The 17335-nt window shown below is 31.1% G+C and overlaps 1 protein-coding gene across 5 annotated transcripts in view; it reads right to left on the reverse strand.

Annotated features, from left to right (window-relative positions):
• The window catches only part of LOC113514566 (glycerol-3-phosphate acyltransferase 1, mitochondrial), a 60578-nt gene that overhangs the window by 4164 nt on the left and 39079 nt on the right, over nucleotides 1-17335 (reverse strand). For all 5 annotated transcript variants that reach the window (XM_052895272.1, XM_052895271.1, XM_026898663.3 and 2 more), the window contains 10 exons: nucleotides 8715-8879; nucleotides 8034-8233; nucleotides 5911-6147; nucleotides 4882-4974; nucleotides 4500-4594; nucleotides 3161-3396; nucleotides 2419-2617; nucleotides 1439-1623; nucleotides 550-697; nucleotides 154-356 (listed from right to left, as the gene is read on the reverse strand). In XM_052895272.1, coding sequence (XP_052751232.1) covers nucleotides 154-356; nucleotides 550-697; nucleotides 1439-1623; nucleotides 2419-2617; nucleotides 3161-3396; nucleotides 4500-4594; nucleotides 4882-4974; nucleotides 5911-6147; nucleotides 8034-8233; nucleotides 8715-8879 — 1761 coding nt within the window. The remainder of the gene's footprint in view (nucleotides 1-153; nucleotides 357-549; nucleotides 698-1438; nucleotides 1624-2418; nucleotides 2618-3160; nucleotides 3397-4499; nucleotides 4595-4881; nucleotides 4975-5910; nucleotides 6148-8033; nucleotides 8234-8714; nucleotides 8880-17335) is intronic.

Genomic DNA, 17335 nt, shown 5'->3' on the forward strand with positions numbered 1-17335 from the left:
TGCTAAACTGTCTGTCTAGCTTGGCTACTATTTACAAAACCCCTTTATGGGGGAGGCTATGATTAGCAGTGGACAGTTAATGACTGATACGACATACAATCACAACAGTTATATGGTCGACAAAAAAGGTCTTACAGACTTTTTCTTACTGACCTCAATAGTTAGTAATACTTCATCCGAAACCAGTGCGTCTATAGCGTCCAACATTTTCTCCTCTATCCTGTGGCACGGTGGGCACAGTATGAACTCCTGGCTGAGAACTTCGCACAGCTGGAGTGCCGACTGTATCAGTTCTGTGTGGTATACAACCTCCTGGTCTGCATTCGGTTGCCTTAGTATACTCTCTAATGCCGTTGCTGAAAAAATAAAAAAATATATGTTTCAGCTAGAGTTTGAAAACTAAAATAAATAATAATATAAAAGTTAATCATACATCTGCAGATCTGTACTTAAATTAAAAATTAAGTCTACTGAAGTTCCATAATAATATATAAAATAATATAAATATAGATAAATTGCAAACGTGTGGCTAGAAGACAGGTCGGTTACCTATAATGGCGGAGGGTGCGTAATGTGCAACGACGGCGTTGGCATAATAGGCAAGCTCAAGTGAAGCTGCCACGCTGGGCTGAGGCCGCGCCGAACCGCTTCCCGCGCTACCTTCACGCCGCACCAGGCCCCGTCCCAGCATCTCCAGCTGTACACACAAACAAACGTTACTAACTTCACACTTATTTGTAAAGTACTGATATAGTATATATAAGTATAAATTCATCTCCAGCTGTACACAACAACAAGCGTTACTAACTTCACACCTATTTGTGAAGTACTGATATAGTATACATAAGTATAAATTCCTGAACTACCTTAATTTGGATTATCTTGAAAAGATTGCTTTTAGCAATAGGATAACCTTACTAATACAATTGCATCGCGAATTAATTAAACAATTATACTATTTTATTCTCTGTATTGTATAATGTAAATAAAGTATATTTATTGATTTATAAGTATGAAATTCGAAAATATTTAAGTGACATATTTTAAAAAAAGGAACACACACGTCTTTATATTTCAATCCGATTTTGAATACAAAGACATTATGTGTGACGAAAAAACAAAATTATGAACAATTTTTTTCATAAATTCGAATTGATATAAAATGATCTGAAAGGAAGCACGTTTTTAATGTAAACATTATATATATGGTGCATTAAAGGCAATTAGAAATATTAAAACTGGATAATACGCCAGATCTTAGACTGCAGTTACAACTGTAAGTTTTATGTACATAAGTAAAGTTATTAACTACATATATATAGTTACCAAATATTTATATTTGCATATTTTTCATATGTCAAAAACATAACATAATTAGCTATGTGAGTGAAACTTTTAAAGTTAACTTTAAGGCGACTACACACTGCAAAGTACTTACGGCGTGTCGCGTAGCGGCAGCTCCATCAGCAGTGTAGCCCAGATCTCGGCCGGCGGTCCGAAGACGGGAAGCGCGACGAGCTACACTGGCGTGTAGTTGCTGTAATGTACAGCCATGACGCTGTTCCGTTAGTAGTACATATGAGACCACATTCGTGCACATCAGCGCCGTCGCTTGCGCCGCATCTGAGATTCGAAATTTAAAATAAAAAGATAAAAATATGGATGATTCAAATTTTAAATTGCAACTTAATTATTATAACTATGAAACTTAAAATATTTAGCGCATTATAAGGCGTCTATTTTCCGAAATACATAATGTATTTGTATTTGCGTATTGTAATTTTGCGGAAAATATAGCTGTTGTGTGAGATATCTATATAATTGTGACAGAGATAAAAAAACCCAATTTCAATTGTGGTAAAACACGTTATTTTTTTTTTGACTACTGTACCGATTTTGATATAATTTATATGGCATTTTCTAAATCGGTTAAATAGGAAACAAACATAAAAAAAAACACATCTTAAATGAAAATCACCTTTTCTTTGAATCTGTTTGAAAAGTAAAATTTGTTTTATAAAATTTGTAAACTTGGTATAAACATTCTATGAATACCTCATATGGATACTACATGTTGTATATTTTGGTAGAAATGAATACATAAATTCACTACTACCAACATAACACTGTTAATCATAATACAATTCATTTAGTATTCCCAGTCAAGTTTAATAGACATATCGCACTTAGAGCGTAATGTTAACGGATTAGTACATATTTATTAGCAGTATTATATTAAATAAATTATTATAACTCGTGTCAAATATTCATACGCATCGGTTCAGGTAATTGTCTACTTTGCATCGCTATTGTCGGCATGGTGATAAATCCTATTATTACTTCGAATACGAAGCATTACACGTAAAAACTATTTTTTCTTAGCTTGCACTATTAGATGTACCGTACAAAACAACGTACCGTAGACTAGATGCCTGCCTATCGCCTCTACCATCATCTTGTGGTCAGTGGAGACGTCAGCGCCGTATAGACTAGAATGACTGTGGTTGTATAGAATTTGCCTGTCGAGATTCACAGACAGGTTGTTGTTGGGCGGGGTCAATGGCCGCTCGATGGGCGACTTGAGGTAGTTGTACTTTTGGAATGATGTCACGAGTTCCTGCAGATGCAAATAACAATTATGAAGCTTGTAAAATAATTTAATATCTCTCAGAGGTGGTTTTCGTTAAATAAATGAGTTCTAGACTCGATACAAAGAAGCGTTATTATTATTATTATCGAAAGACGAGACGAAAAACATGTGACACTGTAACCTTTACATGATCTTTTGTGTTCGCCCTTTTTTTTTAGGTTCGCTGCTAATTCCTATTAGTGATAGGAATTTTAAGATGTTCCAAAGAACAGTTACAATTAACGATATTTTTTTATCTCCTCAGGATTATACAGTGTATTTTCTAAAAGAGATATATCGTTTATGTAAACGAGAGATGGTAACTCTTACAAAAATATTAATTAAAATACGAGTACTATCCTTAAGCTTTAATTAATAATGATAATCCTATAGTTGGGTATTTGTGCTTTGAATAATAATAATAATTCTTTAAAAAAATTACTGAAACAAATCAGGTAGGGAACATAATATACACACAAGTTATCATATTCATAGGAAATTAATTAATTGAAACAGGGAATAAGGAGTTACCTTAAGTGATATGGGCTGGTTGAAATCAACCCTGATACTGCCGTGATTTGTGTTCAGCGTCCGCCATATGCCCCTAAGTGCGGACCAGAAGGTCTCCATTTGTTTCGGCATGCCAAGTTGTTCTCTCACGAAGTTTCCGTCCACCAGTTTGTCGTAATTGAGAGTAACTGGTACCAGTAGAGCATCATCGATAGTTCCGTCGAGGTATGCGTCCATGATCACAGATAAGATGCCCGCTGTAAAATATGCCGTATTTTATAATAAACATAATATCGAAAATAGAAAATTGATATACTTATAACTGAAATCGTAGATAAGGAGAGTTAAAAAGTCCATTTTATACGACCATTATAACATTTTCCTTTTTATAACCCGCCGAGTATAATAGGTCTCTTGTGATGAGGGCGTATTATTACGGAGTTGGAAAATTTACATCAGCAGATTATACTAAGTAATTTTTCAATAGTTATGATTCACATAATGTGGCCTTTATAATTCCCAAGGTTGTCAAATGTATTTTGCAACTACTTGTTATATTCTCTTTGCGTATAGAAGAATAAAAATTATTTTCAAAACTTCCGCAAATTGATAAAAATATTCTTGTGAAACAAACGGCTGTCCCTTAAAGTAAAATACGCAATGTCGTGAGACATCCACACATGAACATAAAACTATCATAAACAGAAATTAACTTGGTAATTTATTTACTGACCGCAAATTGAATCGATGAGACAGAAATTAGTTTCTAATTATGTAATAAAATTATCTTTTATTATTATTACCTAAATTAATATTACAGAGAAGAAATATTTAATTTTTTAATGGATAATTCAAAAAAATAACAGATTTTATAAACTCTTTCACTTATAGAAAGCTATTTTATCAGCTAGTAACATGGTTGTATTTTATTTAAAAAAGTTAGAGATCTTTATATAGCCGTGCGAAGACGGGAGTGGTCATCCAGTTATCTATATTTATACGTTTTGTTGTTTACAGATTGTTATTAATCCTAACATACACTTGAAGAGCTTACTTGCTCACTGCATCTTTATGCATATTTTACGTTAATACATTAATATCAAAATATACAAATGATCTTACCACAAACATAGTCTTATAGTCCACGTAAGCGTGTGCAATAAACAAAAATTATACGATAATATATTTTGGATCATAGAATTTAATTTTAAGATTCTTTTAGCAATAAGTATGGAGAAAGGAGCTAATGCCCTACTTTCTCTTTAGGCACAAATTTTTACGTGATTCATAAATTACAGAGTTTCATAAAAATGAACAAAAAAAAGGCATGTGCTTTGTTCATGTTAAATAATAAAAATACCTTTGGGCGGTTGCGGCTTCCCGGTTCTCGTTCGACCGCCTTCAATGAAGAATTCCATATTATTATTTGCAGCTAAACTATTCAATATATATGACCTGTAACGAAAAATACATATTCAATTTAAAATAATAAATATATTTATAACACTGCATACACATTTGCAACAGTTAATTTGTTGTTCTTTTACTGTTTACCAGTTCAGAAAGTAGAATTGTTATATAAAAGTTGACGGACAAATAAGTCAAATAAGTAAGATTATAGACAAGAAAGAAAATATGGAAATCTTTGTCGACAAAATTGGACACAGATCTTTCGATCGATTTACCGTTGAAACAGGTCACAGAATATTAAAACATGGCATATACTGGTATATATAACATACCTAAGAGCTGATTTGTATATACTGTCGCTGTGGCCGTCTGAGCCTTCTGTATTTCGTCTGATAAAGAACGCGCCGCATCCTCGCAGGAACCATCTGAAAAGTTACGTACAATAAAAGTTAAATGCAAATAATACGTACCAATCAATCATAGGTGACCAACAAATCAGGTATAGCAAGACTCCCTAAAAACATTTTTTTTTTGTGTATTATAGGCATTTTGAAAATTTGTTACTGACTTGTAAAATGATGAGACTTAAGGTGATTTCAATATGGTTTGATGAATTCGTAATTTTTAGTAATTTCATGATATTATCAAATAATAAGCGATAAGTTTTGAGAAATGGCTAATTAGAATTGGCCTAATTAACAAGGCGCATGTGTCAAATCTATTAGCTACTGAAGGCGCCTGATATTTGGTGTAAATCGTATTTTTTATTATTCTACTAATTGATTATAATATCATATTAATTGCGATAACATGATAATTTAAGAAGTTCCGGGTTCGAATAATATTAGTTGTATCTCGCGGATTAGCTCGATAAAAGATAAAATATAATCTGTGTTGATGTAGGGCATGATCCGTCTAAAGACGAAATTTTAATAACATCCGTTTAAGTGATTAACAAACATGTAAACACCCAAACCTATTTATAAACTTTCACTATTATAATATCATTAGTAGGATTTTGATTTCGTCTTAACGTTTATGTAAATTAAATTTCACTACGATGAAACTGCATGTAAGAGCTGATAAAAATTGACACTATGGTATTGGTATATGTACCAACTACAATTCACCCAAAGAGAGTTTTGGGAAAGCAGAATATTGTTAATATGGGTTCTAATGATCCTGTTGTAGTTGTTGCTAGCAATATATATCAAGTCTACTTCCGTGCGGTCCTTCCTGGAAACCATCTCGGTTAAGTTTGGTGACTTCATCTAATCTGATATCATTCTTGCATATCAACCCCTCACTGATATCCTACCTACCTACTTACATCAGCCTTTCCAACAAAAAGATAAACTCACCCAAAGAACGGTATCCTCATATTGTTTCCGGCGGCGACCAGCGGTGGCCGTAGCCCCGTGAGATACAGCGTGAAGGTGACGAGTATGTAGTCGAAATGTGAGCGATGCAAAGGCACAAACACTAGCGGCAAGCCGGCTGCGTTCGCGCGACGCAGTCGCTCCACGCAGGCCGCGCGTGTACCACATCCGCCGCGGGCCACGCGACGGATCGCTTTGTGGCACACCCATGCTACAAGCCTGCAATGACAATCGAACTTTCATTATTATTTATTTCACTCAGTCCATCTAATTTATGTAAATACTTAATTTTCAGGAACTGTTTTTTTTTTTATGGAAGTATTACCACCGTCACCTATAGACATGAATGGCACCATAGACATACATAATAGGATATGACACTTATAGCATCCCTTACACGTTGTCATTTCCGAGGAGTAATGTTTTATGGCTCTGTAAACATTTTTCACCCATATCCCACCCTTTAAACCCAAACACAGCCATGTAAACACAACTGCTTAATAGCAGTAATAGTTAGCTAGTTGCTATTTATAGCAAGTTGGATGCAGGCGATTTTTGTACAATATCTCTCTCTGCTAAATCCACACCCAGCTGTAGTTCATGTCTATATAAAGGACAGCTACTATCTCAAGTCCATATCTTTTCAAGTTGCGTAAAAAATATGCATTCCCATTGTTAGTAAGTAAAATGAACAAAAGAGAACATGTTATTTCCTAACTTCATTCAATTCGTATAATGTCGTAATGAGCAACTGATGAAAAAAGCACAATACATTAGTACTAGAGATAAAAAACTTGAAATAAAACCCTATTACCACAGTAGCAATCATGGAGAATTGCCTTCTCCATTAGTCGTTAGCAATTAATAGGCTATATGTGTAAAAGGGTTGAAATTGGTTGAAATTGACAGAAAACATATATTAGTTTCTTTTAAGAAATAAATAAGTGTATTTTATTATCAACAAAGTTAATAATAGAAATTATGTTTTGAAAAATAAAACATCAACATTAACACTAGGTTTACGGGCGTTTCTTATATACCTATCTCTACGAGCATCCGTCAAATTGACGGGTGGATGAAAATACGACTAAAATAAACTAAATGCGACTATACTGAAGACAGATTATCGCAGATTTAAACTAAATGAAAGTTCCTTGTGTGTGTTGTTTATGTATGCACCAACACATGAACTGAATATCTTTTCGATACGACATTTAGTCTGCTGCACGCTTTGAGTTTCGAATAACGCGAGGATTTGACACACAATTCGTTATTGAGGCGCTATTGAGATTATGAGTTTGGGGGGGGGGGGTGTCTTAGACCTTTCTTTCAGTCTTATATTTGCTATTGGAGGTATAATTTTACAAGCGAAGCAAATATATAAGGATTGTTGACGTAATCAGCTAACCCGTCAAATTGACGGGTTCCGTAGAAATAGGTATACAAGATACAATTTTCAAAATTTATAAAGCTTAGGAAAATAATAATTGTGCGTATAAACTCTTTTAATGAAATTATAAATTTACGATGCAAAATAGTTAAGATTAATGCTATGGTTTTTTGCGTGTTTCATTTCAAAGTTTGAAATCCGTCAAATTGACGGGTCCCGTAAACCTAGTGTTAATTAGTAATATAACGATACAAATAGGCTAGATCAAATACGTAATAAAAAATATACAAGCATATGTAAACAAATAATTTCTAAAATCTATACAGTCATATCTATAATTATATTTTTCATTTAAAGATAACCTTACTGAATAACTAAATATCTTGTGATAGCATATTGTTTACATATATGAAATAAGGAAAAGAGATTGAAAATAAATATTTTCACTTTGAATTATATATTAGATTTCATGTACCTAATGTTTATGACAAACATTAACAGTAATTTAATTAGCATTAATCTAATTGAAATTTTATGATAATCACAGACGTAACTGTGGTAAACCCTGCCAAATAATAAGTTCATGATCTTGTTTTGTTATTTATAAACTTAGATCAGGCAACAATTTAGATGAACATAATAGGATTCATGTAAAAAAATTAAGAGCATCGAAAAGTAATATGTATTATATCATAAACTAAAGTATAATACTAACTTGAGTACACCATTGGACATTGCAGAACTAATGTCGTTTACTATTTTGAGAGCTTTAGCTTCTATCCGTCTTTTGACCACCTGGTACTTGCTTGCTGAGTCACCTTCGCCACCTCCTACGTGATTGTTTTCATTCAACTTCCTAATTTCCTCTTGGGTTCTATCCTCTACAGCTTGTTGGAAGTGTTTATCTTTTAATACCTGGAGAATAAAAAGCGATCGTAGAGGTAAGCTCGTTTTTGTACATTTGCTTACCTCTGTCGTATTTTTATGTATTATTAGTCTGTACAACAAAGTATAAATAAAAATATAATAAATATCAGTAAATAATTTGAAGAAAAAAGTAATTTTTATATATTGATGACCTTTTTTTAGCACGGCAATAATTATTAAATTATTTACAGGACTTTTAATCTTATTAGATGATCAGTGTCTTTTTTAAATACAATAATAAACTTAGATCAGTTAATTACGTATACTTGATTAATGCTATTTAAAGATATCTACAAAAGAATCAAAGTAAACAACTGATATACATAAAATGAAAACGAGCCGGTTATAGTTAGAAAAAAGTGATAAACATGACAAAAAAAAACAAGCGTCTTAAGGAATTCTGAGGTGACCTACGAAAGACAAAAGGAGTACATTTACGTATACGTATAATATATTTCAATTTACTTACTTCAGGAACAAAGTCCTTGTAGTCGTAGGATGTTAGATGGCAACATTGTGCCAAGTCGCAAAGGTACCTAGATACCACGCCGCCATTGGCGAATGTCTGCTTCCCTATGTTCAGTATATTGATCACTGACCCTGTATCAGTCGATTTCGGGTCTTGCCATGAGTCCTGTGAACAAGTAAAAATTTCAAATTATGAAGTCTTGCACTTCTCTTATGAATATAACTAGCTCTGAAGTATTCCTATTTGACACTGTTTATCTATACTAATATTATAAAGAGAAATGATTTGATTGTTTGATCGGTCACTAGTAATGTAACACAAAGAGCTCTGTGAATAATAAAAAGTGTCGCAAGAAGATATCAAAGCAATAAAAGTACTGTACACAAAATTGTTTTAATATTTATATACTTCATAACAGTTTTATTTTTCTTAAATTATACCTAGTTAGTCAAGATATTGTTCTAAGTGTAATCAAAATAATGTAAACAGCGTAATGTAAAATAACTGATAATGAAGGCTGTTAACCTAGATACATACTACAGCACTCACGTGCAGGGTAAGATGTTCAGAAATTATATATTTGATATGCTAGTCTTCTATTATCTGTTAGAAATATTATGAAATCCGTATATACTCATATATAAACAAAAAGATTGCAGCTTTCTCCACCGCAGTAGTCATTTCTCAAATACCCTTTCTTGAATGTCAAAGTTGTTACATACTGGGTATGTTTTTATTTTGGAAATGAAGATTGCAGTATTTACTGGTAGTTGTTACATTATTCCTGCTCGCTAATGAATATGGACTGAAGACGCCTAAAGAAATAAGAGCGGTATGGTAAAATTTAGGAAGATTGGTTGCTTTTGTTTTCAGTATAATTGATTTTAGATAAATTTCTTTCTTGGTCGAACCTACTAACGACTAAAATATAAAGCAAATATAGCTTGGTCTTAAGTAAGAGATATATAGCCCTAACATTTTGAAAATGAAGTTACGTAAGAATGACGGTCAAGCTTTTATTGGAAAAAGTTCAGGTTTAGGTTAAAAAAATACCAAAGATTTACGATTTCAATCTGTCTAGCCTTTTAGCAATTTTTCAGATAGAGGATGAAGATTTTGATATATTTAGAAATATTTATAATTTACTGCATTAAAATTAAGCTTATAGTTCCATTTTTAACACGCCACATCCATAGTTTACTACTTTGTGGTCAGGGGGAAGGTCGAAAATGAACCAAAACGATACTTTAATATTACAGACGATATAGCCGAAGTGTTAGAGTGAAATAGAACTACGTATAAAGAGAAGAAAGATAAAGACAAACATATTCTGAAAATATATTACTATTTATAAATAGTAGGCGCCAGTGGAGACGATTTTTATAACGTCGGCACGGCACTCATATATATAGCGTATAGACATGACGCATTTATAAGTAAATATTTCATACTATTTCCGCATTGGTGCTCAATAGCAGAATAAAAATTTAAAGATCTACATATATTAATATTATAGCATCTGCAGACATGTAGAAAACTTAGGAGTTAGTAGAATACCAATGATATTGGAAGCTGTAAAAGGTAGAGGGCAAATGAAATGTTATCTTATTTGCTTAGTATAGACAGAACTGTCGTCTGCTTTATCTTTTATTTTAATCATTAGTATCTGATGAATTTATGTGTATCAAGCTTGTGCATTTTTATTAAAAATTATGTAGTTTTAATCGGATCCTGAATTTACTTTTATATTATAATCCGGCATAATTATTATGTGTAGCTAAACTATATTATAAAGTTGTTATATCTTAAATTAGTATAACCTACCTGAATATATCTAGGCTAACAATAAGTAGAACGCAAATAAATTGAATATCTTCGACGTATAGTTATAATACAATCTTAATTCTTTGGCAAATAAATAAGATGATATAACTAATAGATACGATAATAAGACTATATTACAGAGAATTTCATTAATGGTCTTAATAATTTAATCAATTAGCTAGACTTATCTAAAATAAATTACATATTTGTAAACGCTAATGAAAATAAAAACGAACTTTAATTTCTATTACAAATAAATAGTAACGTTTGAAACTGGGATTTGTAAATATGATACAGGTAAGAAAATGCATAGGTAGTTGAATTGAAAAGTTATAGTAAACCATTTTTGAGATTCATCAGGACTACGCATCCTAATAATCTACATTTTGACTACCGTTTTTCTATTAGTCTATATATGCAATGTAACATCGATGATTTATTTTAGCTCTGATTTTAGATAGATCAGTTCAACGAAAATATAATTGTTATATTTTATGTTTGAAAATTAAGATATCTGTGACCCAAAGTAGATTAAAGCAACAATCGATCGATTGTAATATTATGATCCACTGTGTACTGCGAGGTCGTCGCACTACTAGCCGAGAAGGCACCGTTCTCCGGTTGGTCCGTTCATGTCACGCCACCGCAGACGCTTTGTGAGTTTAAATTTGGATACAACACGACCACTGACGGAAGTTCTGAATATGAATGAGCATCGGCAACAAATAACTTTACTTTTGTAATTGGTCGTATAATATAAAGATGATATAATTTTATTAAAAACTGAGCTTTTATTCCTATCGAGTAAATACATTACCTTTAGGTTTCATGATTAGACACTGATTAATACCTGTCAGCCATTAAGACAAGTAAAATGAGGCTAAACACAATGGGTTTGTATTGTATTATTGCTGTTTCTATGTCTAGTATTTATACTGTCAAAGTTAGTACAATTGTTTCTATGGCTACCTTCTACGAAAAAAATTAAAATAGGAAATTTAATAAGATAAAGCATATTATTATAATTATCTTAAAAGAACGGAAATGCATTGACTACTTTTCTGGTGCTGCTATTGTTTGAGCATTTACTATCAGGCGAATCTGATAAACATTTTTTTTCATCTGCCTTTTTTTATAAAAAAAAAAACTGAATTAATTATCTTCTACTTCCAATTACATTTGGATATTAATATAAATAATGCATAACAACGCGAACACTACACATGTGAAGGATAAATAAGACTACTTATAGGAATAGATGATTTCACTGACCAAGGCGCTTGTATCAGATGTTGTCGTGTGCGGAATACCACACTAGTTAATTGACCGTGACCCGCCCTTGGGCGCGTCACATCACATTGCATAGTGTGAGATGCAGTTACATAATGGACAATGAAATTATAGTAATGAATAAAATTCGAATTTTACTGTTATCATCGTTTTGTTTTCCTTCCATTATTTCTGTAGACATACTCTTTCTTTTAATTCTTTATGTGCTTACCATCATATATAGTATTAAGTACATCAAGGGCTTACCTCCTTAGGTGCGCTCAAGGAGTTAATACATATTATTTATTATTCATATAATATTTTTTTTAGATAATTGGTGTAGAACAGGGATTCCCAGGGGAACGACATAAACGATAACTGATTTTGGGGGCCAACATGGTCTAAAGATCGACCCTTATTAATTAACATAAGTTCTTATTTGAAACTTTCAAGATATTGTATAAGTTGTGTTAGATGTACCAACTTGTTGTATAAATTACTAATATTAGTAAAAAAAGTATCATTGTTGTACTTTTGAAAAAGTCAACAAGTCAATAAGCGTGCAATATTCGTACAACCGGAAAGTTTTTAAATAATATAGGATTTTTATAGTAACTTGCCAATCGTTTGAGATATCAGTTCATGTTAGAAAAGGGAGTCTCGTGGGAATCTATGATGTAGACAGTTGAAGTTTTACACAACTTGTAAACGTAAAAAAAGATTAACATAACTTCTTTATCAATACTTGCAGATTTTATCGTAAGTATTTAAAATTTTCTGTCATATTTTTGGTCCCCATACAAATCCATCTTAAAATTAGCAACTCTAATAATCCAAGTAGCGCATTGTATGTCTTCCATTTATCATGTTTATGGTCAAACGTTCTTAGTGTCATTTCTGCTATTTACGAGTGCATTAATGGGAACTATTTCAATAGTGTATCGTCAGACCACGATATTCCGTCAAAAAGCTGGTGCTTTTATATATCAATTGAGAAAAAAGTATTCTATTGTCACTTCAATGAAGCACTCGTAATTAATTCCTTAATAAACAATATCTCATACAAGATGATAGCAGATTTAGTTTGTATAGAAAATCTGATCTCGTCTGGTATAAAAGTGGAATACATTGAAGACATATAATTTACTAGAAAGTGCATAAGTTCGCCATCATATCGAGACGAATGCTTTAAATTAACATTTAATAGTGAATAAAACAGTAAAAGGCCTAAATTACATAAAAAAGAAATGACGTGGCCAATAAACATGATTAATATAAATAAACTTTCAGCAAAACACTTATAATTGGAAGATACTGTTACATCACATAATCTGATAAGTATTTAAACATGATACATTTATCGTAATTATCATACGATACCTATAATAATAAATGTAGATTAGATTCTATAATTTATTATAGTTTGTTTATATAAGTAATATCTACTTATGTCAAATTAATTAAAAATTTGATGAAGAAAACATTATACACAATGCAGAATAATAAAAATACACAAATTTGTCAAGTTCTATACAAGTCCATGTGTACATTTGCTTTCCGGCTGAGTCACAGGAATTGTGGACAAACATGAACAAAGAGAAGGCTGACCGTTTGTCGACCTTTACACCAATAGTAGTACGTGCATCCTCCCTTGTATTCTCTTTCGACCTTGGACAGATTCAAGAATAAAAATAAAATGTACTGAATCATTACCTACTAAATATCTACTAAAGTATTAACAAGATTTCTAGAGCTTCTATAGATTTTCTATAGATTATCTATATTTTGTGATGTTAATTTGTGAAAGGTTTTTTTCTGAATTTATAAATGTTATGATAATAATAAATGTAACTACAATAATTATAAACGAATCCTTGAATATAGACAACTGCAGACATAACGATCGTATAGAACTGAAGAGTAGTAAATTATCCATTGTTTTTATTAATTTATGCAAATTCATTTTTACAATTTCTCGATAACGATTATAATTTGTAACATCAACAATGTTTAATACAAGATTAACATTATTGGTATTTCAAATATTTACAAAAAAAAAAAAAATTCAAGAATCAGTTAAGTTTATTTTGTAAGTAGTTAAAGATTTATAGTAGATTCACTTTTCTTCTATTATACAATTAAATAAAGGTAATTTTAATAAAATATATGCAGTTGTACAGAAGGTATTTGTGCAATACACTGGTTGTGATCACAAGTGATGAATAAATTATGTTAAGTACGCCAACATTTTATTAAAACTTCTTTGTTATCAATATGTAAATTTATGTCTGACAACATGTATATGTGAATATTATTTTTCATATTGCATTTTGTGTCTATTAAATTGTTTTTATGACTTGTATCGGTACATATGTTTTTGCTAATACAAAATAGTTGCTCCTAAAAATGTTTATTTCCATTGTGACCCTCTCTACATTTATTTTAATAATAAATTTAATTATCACAATTAAAAATGCAAGTATTTTGATCAAACGAAAACAAATCATATTTATCCAAGTCTATTAGTCCTGTAAAATTTACTGAAAATCAATAAAAATAGTAATGATTTGATATGTAGTAGAGGTATTTCGAGAGGTTTATACTAAATTTAGATTGAAAAGATTGTAGATTTTAAGGCTTGACAAATATGGATAGACAGAATAGCACGTAAAAAGATTAAGTTCAGTCAGTTCTTCTTATGGTAAAGTTAGTCATAAATATTTGAACAGAAAAACACAAAAAACAGTTCGAGGAACGTTGAAAGGATATTTAGATGAAGTTACCATGGACTACGTTTAGTTATAATATTAACATTAATATTCCAAACAACGTAGGCAAAATAGGTTACAATATTATTTGGTGAGTCTCTGATGACTGTCAGTCAAACTAACCTTGTCGCTGCGGTCGTTGGACTAAATGGCTAAGTCGATCACAGCATAACGGTTATTGAATTTCAACGTTGGATTAGACACTCGTCATCTTTTTGTTATACGTAATGCTGAGAACAATATCCTACCTTTATTATATAATGTATCACATCACAGTATTTTGTAAAACTTCGTCAATACTATCATTGAACAAAGAACGAGTAATTAAGAAGACGATATTACAAATGAATATTAAGTTTTTATACCTATATTTTGTCATGAAAAGTGTAGTTTAGTTTATTATATTACTTATTTATTATTGAATATTTTTATTACAAGCTTTTAACTTGATTTCAATAAAAGATTTTCTATTAAAAATTTACATGCTATTTTTAAACACTTTTTGACGATCAACTGTACCGAAATTTAGTGTACGTATGTAATTTGAAATATGCAAATTCAGTGACAATAGGATAATATGGTACCATCAAGCTGGTCTAATCATAAAGACGGTAGGTGGCCATAGAAACTCGTAAACTACGCATGATAAATCCGTCGTGCTTGAAGTCATTTGATTTGTCTTGGTAAAATTGTTTATAATTATAGAACAAATCGTTACAAAGAGTAAAAGATAAATGGAGACAAAAGAAATGTGTGACTGTGATAAAACAAAAGACGCTTGGAAGCTAATCGGCACATTGACACTGTTTAAATCCTGTATTATGCGAATCCGAAATATAAAACATACTGTGTGAATGAATATGTGTGCTAGTATTAATTTACTTAACTGCTACATTGGGACCTTATATTCTTTGTGTTCACACAAATATTATCAAAACTGAGTTTAATCAAACGTTAACAGTTTGTTTATTATACTTTATTATGGATATATAATTGAGAATAGGCAATTTCCATTGAAAATACTTATTAAATAATTAAAGATTGTTTTCCACAAGAACAAAACCGACTTCAATTGGAAAAACCCAGTCATTCTAATTTAAAAACTAAACCACTGGATTTTCTATGGGACCAATCTGTATTATAAGATAAAAAAGAACTTTCCGAATCTGTTTACTACTGTTATGAGGTAACAAATATAAAAAAATAATAGACTTGAGAACCTCCTTCTTTTTGAAGTTGATTAAATCATTACATAAATATTTAAAGTCTAAGAGACATACTACATTCATACATATATACACACATAAGAATTGATCATAGATTTACACAAACATAGAACTTAATGGTCGAGGAATGGGCAGCAGCGTCCCTCTTATCACCAAAGGCTAACTACGACAACCAACCTACCTGCCGAGCGTGGCAGCTACTGGCAAAACTCTTCTTATGGAGAAGCCTATGTTCAGCAAAAGACAGTTAACGGCTGATATGATATACAAACATATCACAGGATGATAAAAATTTTGCATTATTTAAAGGGAATAAATACTCTTCTAGTGATTTTGAACATTTTTTCCAAAAGAACTTCAGACAAAAAATGCCTAAGTTTTCAATAGTAGACACAAAATAATTTCGCTAGATTAGTTCTAAGCTATTGTAAAATTAATCGTCAATAATTTAATTAAGCGACAGGCTTATATGACTAAAATTTTATATTAAACATATATGGGATAGTTGAAATATATAAAGTAATAAAACATAGAATGGTATAGACTATACATGCAATGGTGTATTAATGAGTAAACGATATCGAACCAATGAACGTTCGCTTGGTATTCAGAGCGCCTACTTTCCGTGCTGTTGGCCCCGACAATACAGTGGCTAGCTAACTCTACTGCTATTATCGGAACAACATTGTGTTGATGGCACGATAAAAATAATGTAAAATAAACAATTTACCTAATAAAATGCAATAAAAAATAGTATATAATAAATAAACAAGCTAATAACAACATTAGTAATAAATAAATCAAGTTTTGTGATCATAAAAAAAGTTATCAGAGAGGGCAAAGTATACCTTTAGAACAAAAGGCTTTAGATTATAGTACATTAAGTACATGATACAATAAATTAGACAGTGTGTACTTATAAGTATATTATATTTGTCACTAAGTAAAAATGTTAATATTAAAGTTAATGAAGATATTTGTATGGTAGTTTATGGGTTTAATGATAAACCATATTTAGAAACTATATTATTACACTGGATATTGTTTATATTAATTAACGGAAGGATATTATTGAAACGTTAAGTTATATTTCATTATTATATTAAAATTTCATATTTGTTTCGATAATAAAAATATACAAAAGAGGAAGGAGAAAGAGAGAGATATGTACATAGTAAAAAGTCTATAAGATTCAAGAACATTAAAGGTCAATGTACTATTTTTGCGAACTTGTTTATAGTCCATTTTATAATAAAATAATAAATAATATATTATATATAAACAATGTGTTTGATAATAAAAAACTTCCGTGCATTAGAATTTATAATTATGTAGATTCGTGTTATTGGACCTTGTACAGAGTTCAAGTGATAGGACTGTGAATAACTAAGCGATAACGAATACGAGTATACTGCGCATCGTTACTAATTATAATGGAAAAGTCTATTTTCACAGCAGAATTAATGAGATGGAAGAAATTCTTCAGGATGATCAAAGATTGATGACAGCTCTTCATATGGCTATGAATCAGAAA

The sequence above is a fragment of the Galleria mellonella genome, unplaced genomic scaffold, assembly GCF_026898425.1.
Source record: "Galleria mellonella isolate WM207_F2 unplaced genomic scaffold, CSIRO_AGI_GalMel_v1 utg270, whole genome shotgun sequence".
Taxonomy (NCBI): Eukaryota; Metazoa; Arthropoda; class Insecta; order Lepidoptera; family Pyralidae; genus Galleria; species Galleria mellonella.